Source organism: Anarhichas minor, unplaced genomic scaffold (genome assembly GCF_050575085.1).
Source record: "Anarhichas minor isolate MPS153535 unplaced genomic scaffold, ASM5057508v1 ptg000040l, whole genome shotgun sequence".
In the NCBI taxonomy this organism is placed as follows: Eukaryota; Metazoa; Chordata; class Actinopteri; order Perciformes; family Anarhichadidae; genus Anarhichas; species Anarhichas minor.
The window spans coordinates 16087255-16101073 of NW_027466486.1; the positions used below are offsets into that span (position 1 = coordinate 16087255).

General features: G+C 44.3%; 2 protein-coding genes across 8 annotated transcripts in view; one reads left to right on the plus strand and one right to left on the minus strand.

Annotated features, from left to right (window-relative positions):
* Positions 1–3710, plus strand: part of ralgapa1 (Ral GTPase activating protein catalytic subunit alpha 1) — a 64577-nt gene extending 60867 nt beyond the window's left edge. For 5 of the 7 annotated variants that reach the window (XM_076107505.1, XM_076107506.1, XM_076107508.1 and 2 more), the window contains one exon: positions 677–3710. In XM_076107505.1, the coding sequence (XP_075963620.1) occupies positions 677–822 (146 nt within the window). In that variant the 3' untranslated portion in view covers positions 823–3710. The remainder of the gene's footprint in view (positions 1–676) is intronic. The other 2 variants (XR_012958996.1, XM_076107509.1) reach the window with 2 other exon arrangements.
* A 203-nt stretch (positions 3711–3913) lies between these two features.
* On the minus strand, positions 3914–7435 carry insm2 (insulinoma-associated 2). The gene has a single exon (XM_076107512.1). The coding sequence runs from the start codon at positions 7399–7401 to the stop codon at positions 5398–5400; it is 2004 nt and encodes a 667-aa protein (XP_075963627.1). The 5' UTR covers positions 7402–7435; the 3' UTR covers positions 3914–5397.
* Between the last annotated feature and the right edge of the window lie 6384 nt (positions 7436–13819).

A 13819-nucleotide genomic window follows, 5' to 3' on the forward strand; every position in this document is an offset into this window, starting at 1 on the left:
AATCCTGTGATGCAGGATAAGTATGCAAACCATTTGTAACGACGCTGTTTGGTCAAATGTCAGTATTTATGAATCTTGTAGAGTGCAGTTTAAAAAGCTGAATCTACCTCTGAGTCCGCTACCACAGAACATTAGAACTGAAAGCTAGACGGAGCTGCTCATCCGCTGGAAAGCGAACGAGCAATAAAAGAGCTGAGCTCCAGAGACGAGTCGGCTGATATTCTAAGTGTAGATGGGAGCAACTAGATCCTGACACTCGTCAAGCACATGTTGCCTCTACAGCGGATGTATTCAGCTAAAGGCAGGTGTTATACATTCGATGTCAAAGTTCATTTATGTAGCTTTTAATGTCACACATGGTCTCAGAGGTACTCGCATCTTAAAACAGTCTCTGTTCTTCTATGAGCTTTTAGGGATTTAGAATGAATGCAGTATGTTGTGTGTTCTTCTAGTCTGTGTCTGTCTGTCCTGTCTGTGTGAGTTTGTGCGGTCCGGGTCAGTAGAACATCATGGGGCGGGATGCATTTTACTTATTGTCCCTTCTTCCTTTTCATTCTCTTGTTTGCCTCCTCCCTCCTCTCTTTTATCCCTCCCTCCCTGCCCCATCAATCCATCCTCCTCACTCGCCCCTCGACCCACAACTCCCCCCCTGCCTCCTCCCCCTCCCCCTCCACAGGCTCCTGCCTAGAGATTCTTCGGGGAGAAAGTCCGGCTCTTGGGGAGGCCGGGAGCGACTCGGCATCCCCCATGTCTCCTCGGACTAGCAAGAGCCGCATGTCCATGAAGCTGCGGCGCTCCTCTGGATCGGCCAATAAGACTTAAGCTCTCTAGATTTTCGCAGCCCCGGTCATAGCCGATCAAGCAATCAGACACTTTTGGTCTACATTTTGTGCTCAAAAGTAGGCGAAAACAGACTGTGGTGGAGAAATCCACATGGATGTTTATTTCCAACAGGAAAAAGACCGATGGGTGTTGTTCTCAGGAAAGAGCGTCACCATCTGGGGTGTCAGTAGAATTTGACGCTTCGTCACACAGTTGTACTCTCAAAAAACACATGTAAAAGTATTCTGTGGAGTATTTAACACTAACTTTATTTAGAAATTGCTCACAGCTGCTGAATATATCCTTGGCTTTGCTCTTAAAAATACAAAAAAAAACAGTGCTGATCTTCATCGTAGACGCAGCCGAACGAGTGCAGCACTAGTCCATCATGATCCGTGCCATGTTAGAAATCGCAAAAAAAGCTCAAGTGTGCCACGTTAGACGCTGTTCGTTTTGGAGAAGCGCGTTCATCGAGGTCAAAACCGCAGAACAAAGAGAGGTTGAACGCCGCTAAGTGGAATCTGTATATTTGTACGATAGTCTGTGTGTGTGTGTGTGTGTGTGTGTGTGTACAGACAGAACTATGAGTTTTGATATAAAAAATAAATAATGCATTTCTGAACGATTGCACCTTCAGTGTTGCATGGAGAAAGCGAGATAAAAGTATATTTTTGTTCTCAGTACAGCATTAGGCCTACAAAGATAAGGGCAGGGGTCTGTTTGCTATTCAGTCCTCATAGAATGTAAATAGAAACTCTTTCGTTTGCTAGCTATAAAATGCGGCATCACTCTAAAGCCCAAAATGTTCTCCAGAAGAACAATCCCCCTCCTTCAACTCCCTTTGAGCAAAGAGATGTGAGAACCAGTGTAGAAGGAATGATGGAGGGATTGTTTGTCTTTCACAACGCAGAGAAAAGCGCTTTGTTGAAAAATGATTGATCAAAGAGGAAGCACTTGTTACATAAAGTTAAGTGTCGACTTTCTTGTGCTCATGCTGTAAAATGTGGACAGAGCACTGATGTTCATTGCATTTATGTTCCTTGTGTTTTTTCTTTTTTTTTGTTCCTTTTATATATATTCTGCATATCTATATATGTATGAGTATGAATATATAGGTATATATATAGTAGATATATAAATATCTATAAGGTTGTGTACATACTGTTATGTGAGAATAGCTGCCAAAGTCCAACTGGTTTATCCTCAGAACACATTATCTGCTTAAAACAAACACTACAAGATGTAATGCTTTCAGTTTACTCTTCATCCTCTCTGAATTGAAAGGTAATTCTAATTGTATCTCAAGTACTCTTCTTCACTGCTGATATGCGTAACCTTGGTACCACTGTGTTTTAGGCCATCGTATTCCTGGTTTTTCATTGTTTGACATATTGCTAAGTGAGGCCCGAGGGAGGGAGGAAGGAAGGAGGAAAAACAAAGTGTTTAAAGGAGAGATACTGTAGAACCATGGCCAACGAGGGAGGGGGGGGGGGGGGGGCGGGGCAGGCAAAGGAAACACCATCACTTAGAAATAAACGGTTTTGTGCTTGTAACTTCTTCTTTTTTTAATCCCGCTCTTAAATTTCGACTCTTCCCCGGTTCCAGCTGTGGATGGAGGGGATCCGCGTGTCATCACAATCCAGAAACCGTGACGCTACGCTCATGTGTTAACGTTTCAGATCGGCTTCCATCGTTCTTTTTCCGGGTTTCTCTTCATTAATGGTCTCAGCTGTGGTTCCTTCAGGGTTTATCACCATTGAACCTTCATCTGTTTATTTGACATGAGTTCCTTTTCCTCCTGTCTGATCTAAAGGAAACACGCATGTACTGTATGAAATGTTTGCATTTGAAAATATAGATCTGAGTTAAAGGTTTTGCGTTATGCTTCACTGCTTAATGTGTGTGTATTCACAACTGTATTTTCTGTTACTCTTTCATTGTCTTTACTTCAGCCATAGATTCTCCAGAGAGGAAAGGGATTGTCACACTTGTTTTAACCCCTCTGTGGGGTTGAAATTGTTAAAGATTTGCCAGTTTAAAAATGAGGTCAAATTGTGTTATTTTGTCTGTGGATATTTAAAGTCAGCTGAGATTTGAGTGTTCCGTTAAATTATTGCTGTCACGGTTATTATTATTATTGCCGAGGTTGAAGAAGCACCATTGATTGGTTGCGACACGTGGTCAACTAGCCCCACTGCACTCTGGGAAGGATCTGTACATGCTGTATGCAGACCCGCGTCTCAATATCTTTTGGGTCTCAACATTACTTTGGCTTTGGATTAAAATACCAGTGACTCTACTTGAGTCATGATGCTGCTTTCATAGTACCCTGAAGAAAGATTCAGATAAAAAGGATTTCAACTCCGTTGTTTCACTTAAATAAAAAACCCTGATTAGCAAAACCAAAATGTATAGAAAACCTAGGTTACCCAAAGCCTTTCAGCATTCTAACGAATCCACACCAGCCTGAGGACCGTCTGTCCAGGAAGATTGTTCGGGTAGAAAAGTATTAGTCCGCCTTATTGACCCAAATCTGACATCTTGGTTGTCTGTAGTCTGTTGCCATGTCGACCACACACAAACATGTATGTAACTTCTGCGCCTGCGTGGATGGATGCTCTGAGCGAGAGGGCCGTGATGGTTACGGGGTTCAGCTGTTGTCAGTTGGGAGACTGATGTATGTAACTACTGACTGTACATACTGCATGACGCCGGTTCAGTACTAACCGCATGTGTTGATCATGTAACAGCTGTATCTTAACACACACACTTCCTGGATGTTACTGTCACACCTGTAGTATGTAGACCTGTAATGGCTCTTTTGGACACCGAAGAGAGCGCAGATGTGCGATGGTGGAGTTTGACAATAAACGATTCGTACCACTTGACAGCCGGACCCATTGATGTGTGTGTGTGTGTGTGTGTGTGTGTGTGTGTGTGTGTGTGTGTGTGTGTGTGTGTGTGTGTGTGTGTGTGTGTGTGTGTGTGTGTGTGTGTGTGTGTGTGTGTGTGTGTGTGTGTGTGTGTGCGCGCGCACACCAACTTTGAAACCACATGAATGAGTACTGTCTTAACATTTATTGACAATAATTTAGAATAAATGTCACATTCAACTTCAGAGATATCAAAATAGTACTGGTTTCATAGAACCACAATGATATTTTAGCATCATGAAGGCGTTTAGCAAATATTTCAACAGTAATGAATAATCAATAAAGACAAAAGACTTTTTTTTAATTAGCAGTACACACATTAAATGTTCCATTTCTGTATGAAAATATTTTGTAGCTGAGAAACTTACTGGCACATTTACTATAAAAGGCATATTATGGTCTCTCTGATTATTTTCTTTTTATGTTTTTGTTTTATTGTTCACTGTACATGAAATAGAGTTAGGACATTGGTTCTGTCTCCGGTTGGTGGGGTAAGGAAGGTCACTTTCTAAATGTAATTACGGGTCACTACATTTTACGTCGGTACGTAATGTAACACACCGGCTCCACCTGAGCTTCGGTGTAATGTGATTACTTTGCCACAGAACCATGTCGACCGTGAGTTTAAACATGTAGAGAGGCGTGTGTCGATCTTTGCTTCAGTACATTCAGCGTACAATGGCCCCCTCTTGCTCTAATTAGTCATAATCAAATGACCCTTTCTGTCAAACTTCAGTCTGGCCTGTTCTCTCAAGTGTTCACTAATTGTAACAGTTTAGTTACTGTGATTAAATGTCAAATCGTTTACAGACGGTTGGGCATAATATGACAGGATGCAAGAGAAGCCGAAAAAGAAATGGCCTCCTGTGGCAAAACAGGATATATATATATATATTCTCTAAATGAGAAAAGAAATATAGAAACAATGTCTGACTTCTGATTGTATTACTGGCCGTACAAATTCAATATTGACAGATAATGCGATTTGCTCTCAAGATTTCAACAGAAGAAATAGCCATTTAGAACAAGGGTCACTTTAATTTGCATCCAGTTTAATGTTTAATCGTTATAATAATCCTGTTATTTTATAAAATCATCTTAGATCACCTGTCCAGCGAATTAAAATGTCCTTTTTATTTTTCTTCCAAAAAAAAAAAAAGCTGTAAAGACTGAGCAACCTGTGGAAGATAACAGAGGTGCGTTTGTGGACATGGTGTCAGTTTGTTTGTAATAGTTTCCGTAGGTCAGTTATTTAGTTTAGTTTCAGCACCATGGACAGTTCCGCTTCTACTGACACTGTTAGCTAATTGTCTAGTTTACATTTGCTTTTGGGTTATCAGTCTCAAGTCCATAAACAATGTGTGCATCGTTTTGGCGTCAGTAGATCATAACTGTATCTTTGTGAAACAATTGAGCAGTCAAGAGGCTCACTGAGCTTTAAACAAAACTCACCCGTAGTCCGTATCCTGAAACATACAGTGCGTTTTTGCTTTTTGACCACAACTGAACCCAACAGGCCTCCGTCACAATCTACAATAGAACCATAGCTGAATTAAATGTACTTCATAGTTAGGTTCCTCATAATGACGGCCAATAACTGGTTATTTTTCATGTGTTTCTCTTGGCCCGTCTCGCGCTCGTTTTACGGTCGCACGGTCATCTGCAGCAGCATCACCTGCCGGTTCTCGGTGGGATGGGATTTGTTGATGTGTCTCGCGAGCCCCGGGGAGCTGAAGAAAGTGGACGGACAGTGCTTGCACGTGAAGATCTGCTGCTGCTCGCACTCCCCGCTGCCGCTCTCGCCTCCCTGCGCGTGGAACACGTCTGGTCTGAGTCCTCCTCCCAAAGTTCCCGCCAGTAACTCGTCCCTCATCGCGTGCCACAGACGGTGCTTGTCCCTGATTTCCGCCGACGGGAAGCGCGCGCCGCACAGGTGACACAAGAACACCTGGCTCTGTCCTCCGCCTGTCTCGCGCGCCTGCCCGTAAGATGGCGGGTTGGGAGACGCTCGCGCTGTCGTCTCGTGCGCAGCCAGGTGTTTCTTTAGGTAAGCCTGTCGGCGGAATTTCTTCCCACAGTACCGGCACTCGTACACGTCGTCCTCCGGTAACGACTGGACAAACGGCAAAGGAGGATGCGGAAGCGATGGCAGGTCCGCGCGCTCGTCCGGGTTGCCGTTTAACAGAAGCAGGCTCGAGGGTGGACTGTCTGCCGCCCTCACCTGCTCCTGCAGGTCCAGACAGCTTTCGGCCAGATTCCGGTAATGAAGCGAGGAATCATAGTGAGGGGGCGCGAGGCTGTCGCCGTCGGGGTTGTCCCGTGAGCGACCGTGGAGCAGCAACAGGGAGGGCTCGCGCCTGACCCGGGAGCTGTCCAGCGCTCCGTGGTGCTGGTTAGCGTTTATGCGCAGCAGCTCGTTCTCTTTGCCCTCCATCTCTACCGGCTGCCTCTCGTGCTGAACGAGACCTCGTGCTTCTTTCAGTGGCTGGCTCTTGTTTGTCTGAGTCTCTCCACCTTGGCCGTTTACCGGACGAGGCTTGTGCCAGCGGCGGTGGGATGCCAAGTTGGCGGGACAGCTGAAGACTTTGTCGCACTCGGGACACCGGTACTCCACGCGCACTATGCGGGAGCACTTGTGCTGCGCGAGGGAGAAAGGGTCGGAGTACTCCTCTTTACAAAGCTGGCAGATGTACTCTCCGAGCGGCTGGTTCCCGGTGGGAGCGGACGACCTCTCCCGCTGTCTCCTCTGCTCGGGAAGCTCCTTCTTGATCCGCAGACCCAACACCGGCGAGGTCATGACCTCGTCTTCGAAGTTCAGCTTTCGGTTCACTTTGGGTTTCTTTGACGGGTTGCCCGCAGGCTGTTTGCTGTGTCTGTTGCCGTTCAAGCGTTGATCCTGCTCGAGGAACGAGCGCTTCCTCGCCGCGTGATGCTGCTCTGGGTTCACAAGTGTCAGTGGCGGGAACAAGTGTACATGACCCATGCTCGGGTCGTATTTGTCATTGTGACCGTAGGACGGTGCGTTGCGGCTGCCGCTCGCGAGGAGCCTCTCAATGGAAGGGGACACTGAGGTCGGCGTGGAGCTCACCAGGAACGGCAGCTCCGGTAACCCCGGCACCGGGGAGGATGTCAGGCACTTCCCGGGGAACAGCGGCTGCTTATATCCCTCGTGGTGGTGGTGGTGGTGGTGGTGGTGGAGGTCCAGCAGTCTCGTGCCGACCGGTTTAACGGGGCTGCAGGACTCTGTTGATGTCAAGTCGCGTGGGGGTAGAGGAGGAGGTGGGAAGAAGCAGGAGAAGTCACTATCGGGAGTCAGAACGTCCACCTCGCTCACCTGGCCCTCGGTCTCCGGTAATTGTGCGCGCCGGTCCGCCTCCGCCTCCAGCGCGGACTCCACGTGCGGGCTCCACGTCTCCCTGACAGCGGCGGAGTCTCCGCGGGACACCGGGAGCAGTCCATCCGGCCGTCCAAACGGGAACACATTCAACACGTCCTTCCCCTCCACTGCCTCCGGTTTTGTCGCTTCACACTTACCGCTGCTATTCTGGTCACCGTAATATGCTTCGGGTTTGTTATTACTGTTATTCCGTGACCGGTACGACGCCGGACATCGCCGGTTTCTCTTCACCAAGAATCCTCGAGGCATGGTGGTGGTGGTGGTTGTGACGTTGATGCTCGACACCGCCAGGCGGAAAGAACAACTCTTGTCTCGAGCCCACTTTCAAGTAGAGCTGTGAAGTGGCGAAGTTAGAGAGAGGGAGAGGAGGAGGAGAGAGAGGGGAGGGGAGGGAGGGGGGGGGGGCGCGCGCGCGCGCGCGCGCGCGCGCAGGTGTGTTGATAGCGAGAGAGAGAGAGAGAGCATTATCCGTGATGCGCGTGTACGTTTTTATTCACCAGTCTCTCTCTGTCTGTCGCACACACACACACACACACACTTTTTGTCCAGGGCCAGTATTAGCAGGCTTTATTAGTTGGCTAATTAGCGTAAGCCTTTTTTTATTTATTAAATATCAATAAATCAGTAGTAACATTTTGAGCATGAATGTTAGTGTGTAGCTACTTATCAAGTGTTTTAATTACAAAAGCCATTAGAGATGAATACCCTAAAATAAACAGTTGGTGGCTCATTGGGTACATCGTAAAAACTATAGGTTATAAATTATATTGAATGTACGTTTTCATTTTTATGGGACCAGCATTGTTTTACTGTACCTAACTCTTCTTCTGTCATAATGTGGCTCACTTGAGATAAAACGCTATTTTATATATTTAGTTTTTATAAATATTGTTGGAGAACAGCTGTTTTTAACTCTCATGTTGTCACAATAAGGAAATATGTGGGTTCACATCTAATGTCCGAGGTAGTCAGGAAGTTTGCATTATGGTTAAAATATATAATTAATTTTTAATATTACTCGCACTTATCATATCACAATCACTGAGTCGTTGTAATCAGTGGAATTTTGAGTTTTATCAGTTATTTTAGTTGCTGGGGTGTGAAATAACATATTGCTGTTGATGAGCTTCCGCCGCTGATCTTTTCCTCTCATTTTCTAGGAGCTGATGTGCTTTCACCCGTCAGAAAACCTGGTCCGGTGTGTGTGTCGGAGTCGGTGTAACTATAGAAACAGATACACAGATACAGATCATACATCTTTAAGAGTAAAATAATGACTGTTTCTGTCCCGCTAAAGTGTGTGTGTGTGTGTGTGTGTGTGCGTGTGTGTGTGTGTGTGTGTGGGGGGGGGGGGGGGGGGACTATTCACACCCGTCCCACTAGAAGCTGCACTAGCTGATAAGAGATCGGAGGGATATTCATCTATCTATCCATCCGTCCTCCCCCCCGGGCTTGGCCGGCCCCTCCGCGCAGGCCAGGCGGTCTCCAGCTCGGCCAGTGGGATCAGGCCAGCCGGCGTCGCTCCCTGGAAATCAATCAAGGCGGATGAGCGTGAGAACGAGCTCGAGGGTCGGGCTGCTGGCTTGACGAGGGCCGCCTGGGGAATAGAAATGAGAATAGAGAAGGGGATTGGTGGTGGAGGCTCCAACACTAAAAACTAATTAAGCACCAGGCTTATCTGGACTTTTATTTGGGTGGTTTTTCACTGTAATTGTCAGCTGCTAATGTGTCCCACAGAGAAACCTTGACCCGGGTTCAGCCGGTATTGACCCGACTGACTGAACGTGAGTGATTGAGGCCTCTGTCAGATTCTTTTCACCCCACTTTGTATCGCATGGAAGCCCTTTTATATCAGGACAAAATAAAAATAAATAAGAGCAAACGTTATAAATGATTTACTTTAAAAAGAAATACTGATAGTCCAAACAATAATTATTATTATTTTCTCTATTATCTAATCATTTTCACTTGTTCTCTAACCTAAAGTCAAAATTGTGATTTATTTCACATTACTGTATTACATTTGCTCATAATTAACTAATTAAATTATGACGGCATCACACCATATTAGGGATATGTTCACTGTTAAGTTGATGCACATCATGTATATTCACGGATCATTTCAAATCAAATGACCGTGTGATGATAACTAAGACAAAGGAGTGCACTGGGACTCAGAGCTCTGCCACGAGGATAGGGTTATAAAACCCCATATTCTAGTGGGGGGGGGGGGGGGGGGGACAGAGCAGGCAGCTTTCAGTAGTTTAAAAACAGGAGAAATGTTCTCAAGTCGATTTCCTGTAAAAAAAAGATATGGATCCACAGACATGGGGAGGGGGGGGCGGTGTTGGCTGGAGGACATGGTGTGTGTGTGTGTGTGTGTGTGTGTGTGTGTGTGTGTGTGTGTGTGTGTGTGTGTGTGTGTGTGTGTGTGTGTGTGTGTGTGTGTGTGTGTGTGTGTGTGTGTGTGTGTGTGTGTGTCGCATCAGTGGGCAGTGAGGTGGATAATCCTCCAGACTGCTGAAAATGACTCTATTGATCTGTGCTTCTCAGTCACAAGCCTTTAAGTACTGCAGTATTATACAGCTCGGCTGTCTGTCTGGGAACTGTATTTGTACATTGCGTCTGTCTGCGTGTGTGCGCGCGCGCGTCTGATAGAAAAATAAGGAAACCTGTTAAATGAAGGCATTTCACTGGTTCTCGTCTAATGAGAGGACTGTCAGTTTAGTTTTAGGACTTGAGTTAATGGTTAAATGTAGCTTTCACTTAGTGCCACGTGTAGAATGTCCACCAGGTTGCTGATCAGCTCTTAAGTGATGAGGGCGGAAAATAAAAGCACTGAAATCATCCATGAACTCCTATCAACTCTTCGTTACCACGCTGAGAGTTAAAGACAAACAGCAGAGACCTGTAACATCCCAATAAAGCGGTCATCTGTCGCCATCTAGTGGTACAGAGTCACAGCACCCATAAGGTTAGTTTGAAGCTGTTATGTTGGCTTGTGGTAGATTATTATAATACAAATAATATGAATAATAATAATCATTATTACTTTTGTCTTTTTTAGCACTTTTTTCAGTAAAGTGCTGTAATAATAATAATCATAGTAATAATTCTTATTATACAATGAAAACGATTGACAGTTGTTTGTATTGACTGACAGCAGCCCTCTTACTCCCCCTGCTGACAGAGATCTGACCTGCATTACCTGCTGCTGTTTGGTCATTCCTACCCAGACGGTGGTCGCTGCACTGCGGGCGGCCTGGTGTGGTGTCTTTGCACCCAATAAGAAGCTGCAGCGTTCTCCAGGAAAATGAACATCAGATTCTGGTTGTCAGGTGCCCCACTGTTGCACTAAATAACAGGAAGCTGGAGCTGTGAATCTGTGCAGGTTGAGCAACTTTTTTCAGCAAAGTGCTGTAAGATAGAAGGGAAGAAAAACAACCGGTCCTAGCTAAAGGGAAGTCTGCACTGCTGACTGCATAAACCCCCACAGCTCATTAAAGCAGACTCAGCAAAACCCAGGAACATCAACAAATGAGTTAACAACACAACTAATGGTCTCTGGAAAGTTGATAAAGATGTTTTAGCTGCACTGGTTGCAACTGTTGCAACAATTAGCACACAACATTTTTGCACTAGGTGGAATATAAAATATTATATACTGTATATATAATGTCTTCAATAAAATAGTTATTTATTGAATGCAGATAAAATGCCAGTAAAAGCAACTTAAACTGCAACTTGATCATTATTTTAAAATCTATTTTTCTTTTTCTATAGGGTATATATGAATATTCATTGTATATTGTAACCCTAGCCGGTCTCTGACACAGCCTTTATCCCAGTATCGTCGTCTTTTTGTAATATTCAATGTCGTAACACCATAAAAATACTACAATGCAATACTACATGCAAGTAAAAAGTCTGCATTCTTACTTGACTTAAGTAAAAGAACACAAGTATAAACCACAAAAATAACTTCGTGTCAAAAGTAAATTTACTCAGGCTTTTTTCAGTGATATATTATTATTATAGATTATAATATTGAGTCTTAATAATATGAATCGGCTACTGTGTTAGCTGGTGGAGGTGGTTTATACGTGTTTAATCTGTACACTCAATTTTATATTATGTTTTTTTATCTGAAATGTAATTAAAGATAAGTATAAAGTTAAATAAAATGGAAATACTCGAATAAAGTACAATACCTTCAAAAGTACCGTGCTAGAGTAATTCTACTCTGTGACTGATTAAACCAGACCTAAATTTAAAACATATTTGACATACACAGGAGGCCGGCATATACTGTGACGTGTGATGTGCATTTTGCTTTTAGATAATCGTCTCTGACTAAAATGCTTTTTGGACCAAAGCTCTGCTGACTTGTGAATCGGAATATTACCTTATTTTTTTCCGGCTCTTAGATAATAGTGTAAATTTCAATGTTTGTCTGTTCGAAAGAGACGATGGAAACAACAGCAAACATTTACAGCACGTGACTGTAAATAGAGTGGAAAGTATGCCAGGCAAGAAGTGAGTCTGCATTCCGGTTCAGGAAGCAGGAAGCAGGAAGCAGAGGAAAAAAGGGAAGAGGAGGAACAGTGAAGTCCCACAGTGTGTCAGAGCTCATCAGAGGGTGGGGGTGGCGATGGTGGTGGTGGTGGGGGGGGGCATTGTCATGCTTTCTGTTCTCCGCACAGTCACAAGTTCAGAATGTCATTTGATGAGTCATTGTTCACTTTGACCCTTCACCTTCATGTATTTTACTGCGTGTGGCTGATTTGAGTGATTCATGGTGAGTCATCCTGTGCTATACATGTCAGCTCATATCCAGAATGCCCAGGGATTCCCACGACACACACACAGGCACGCAAAACGTGCACAGATACTGTACATGCTGTGCATATAGTCACACATTTATGTAAGAATGGCTATTGTTCTAAAGCAAATATTCAATAGAGACACAGTAGCTCACACAGCATACACACACAAAGACTTTTGTTTTAAAATGCTGCTCCCAAATTTCTATCCCAAAATCATCCTACATAAAACATATTTGTTAATTCTTATGATGGTGATGTATTCTCATTAATAGGCTACACATTATACAAATAATATGAAATCACCTGATCACCAAGTTTTAAAAGGTCTATACTTCACAGACGCCGCACAGTGTGGTGAGCTGGGTGAACATGATATAGCAGTGGTTCTGCTCTACTGGAAAAACCAGTGCATATGGAACACTGGGAACTGGCAGCGTTAGCTCATTAAGCCCATGTTATTTTACCGCTTACGCTCTTCTTTCGTGTTTTTTAATTTTAATAAAACATTGAGGTGAGGGACTAGCATGCCAAGAAACATCATTCAACCCGGCTCCCTCTACGTTTATTCCAGTAAAAGCTCAAATTAATATTTAATAAATTATAAAAGAGCAATATGAAAAGCATTAATTCCCTGACTTCCCCTGACCTCTATGGGTCATTTCTCCTGCTGTAGCAGGTGACAGGGTACAAGAGGTCTGGACAGAGAAGCAGACTGGTTGGTCTGTTTTTAGGAAAGCGGAGGAAGGCTGTAGTTTTGTGCACTGGAATTCTTTCTTCTTACTGATCATCTGCAGAGGACTCTAAGTGATTAACTTAGTTAAACGTGTTTTGCTTCTTCCTCTTTGTGGCTGGCCTGAACTTGTTTTGTTTTTCTGGGAAAATCAGCGGCTGCACGCTGGCCCGTTCTTCCCACTCCAATCCTGAAGCACAACAGTCACAAACCATACAAATCAACCTAAATCATTCTTAAATGTTTGTTTTACAGTCTTTTTGTCTTTTCTCCTTGGAGGCGCATTCCTGCTGGGACACATACGGTAGCGAGTTCCACAGTAGCAAAGCATTAGACTAAATCTCTCCCTCCAAAATATCACAAGCATCATAAAGACCGAGCTTATCACAGACTTGGTTACACCATCTCGGTTTCCTTTCCCATATTTTCTAGTTAGAGCACACTCCAACCATAAATAGGTCATCAACAAAGTGTGAATGACTCGGGTTACATTTTGAAAAGCCCAGAAAAGCCAGCTGGGAGACACCCTGGGAAAACACTGATCACACAAAACAAATACAGGCAAGTGTAGTTCCTTCCTTCCATGTCTGCTGCTGCTAGTGCAACCTTTAGGTGTTTGTTAAATGTTTAGTTGTTTCCAGTTTAGTTTCTGGCCCCTTCTAAGCATCACTTGCTGCAGATTTTTCTTGTCTGTTCCAATAACATAAACGGATAACTATCAACTCACAAATGGAAAGCTGAGCAATGTAGACTGGTGTAGAACTTTGGTAAATGTTTCTAATATACTTGAAATATTAAATTCAGGTCTAAATACATAAAGCTTTGTGCAAACGTGTAGCACAATCCCTTCCAGCCTGCTGTGTGCATTCCTCTCCCCCGTTCACCTTATTACGGTTCAAACAGAGGTCTTGTCTTCACTGTGGATGCATCGCATGTACTCAGAATGAACCGAGGGCGGTTTGTTGTCCTCTCTACAGTCTTTCCATCGCTGCAGCAGAAACTGACATACAGACGCAGAATGCAATGTCAAACTGAGACAGCACAGCACATTATTCTCAGTTTAACCCTGTGCAACATGGTAAATACCCAAATCTAGTTAACGGTGCACAGG

Excerpts from the sequence above, each read along its gene's own strand:
- insm2 (XM_076107512.1), bottom strand. The coding sequence starts at position 7,401 with ATGCCTCGAGGATTCTTGGTGAAGAGAAACCGGCGATGTCCGGCGTCG.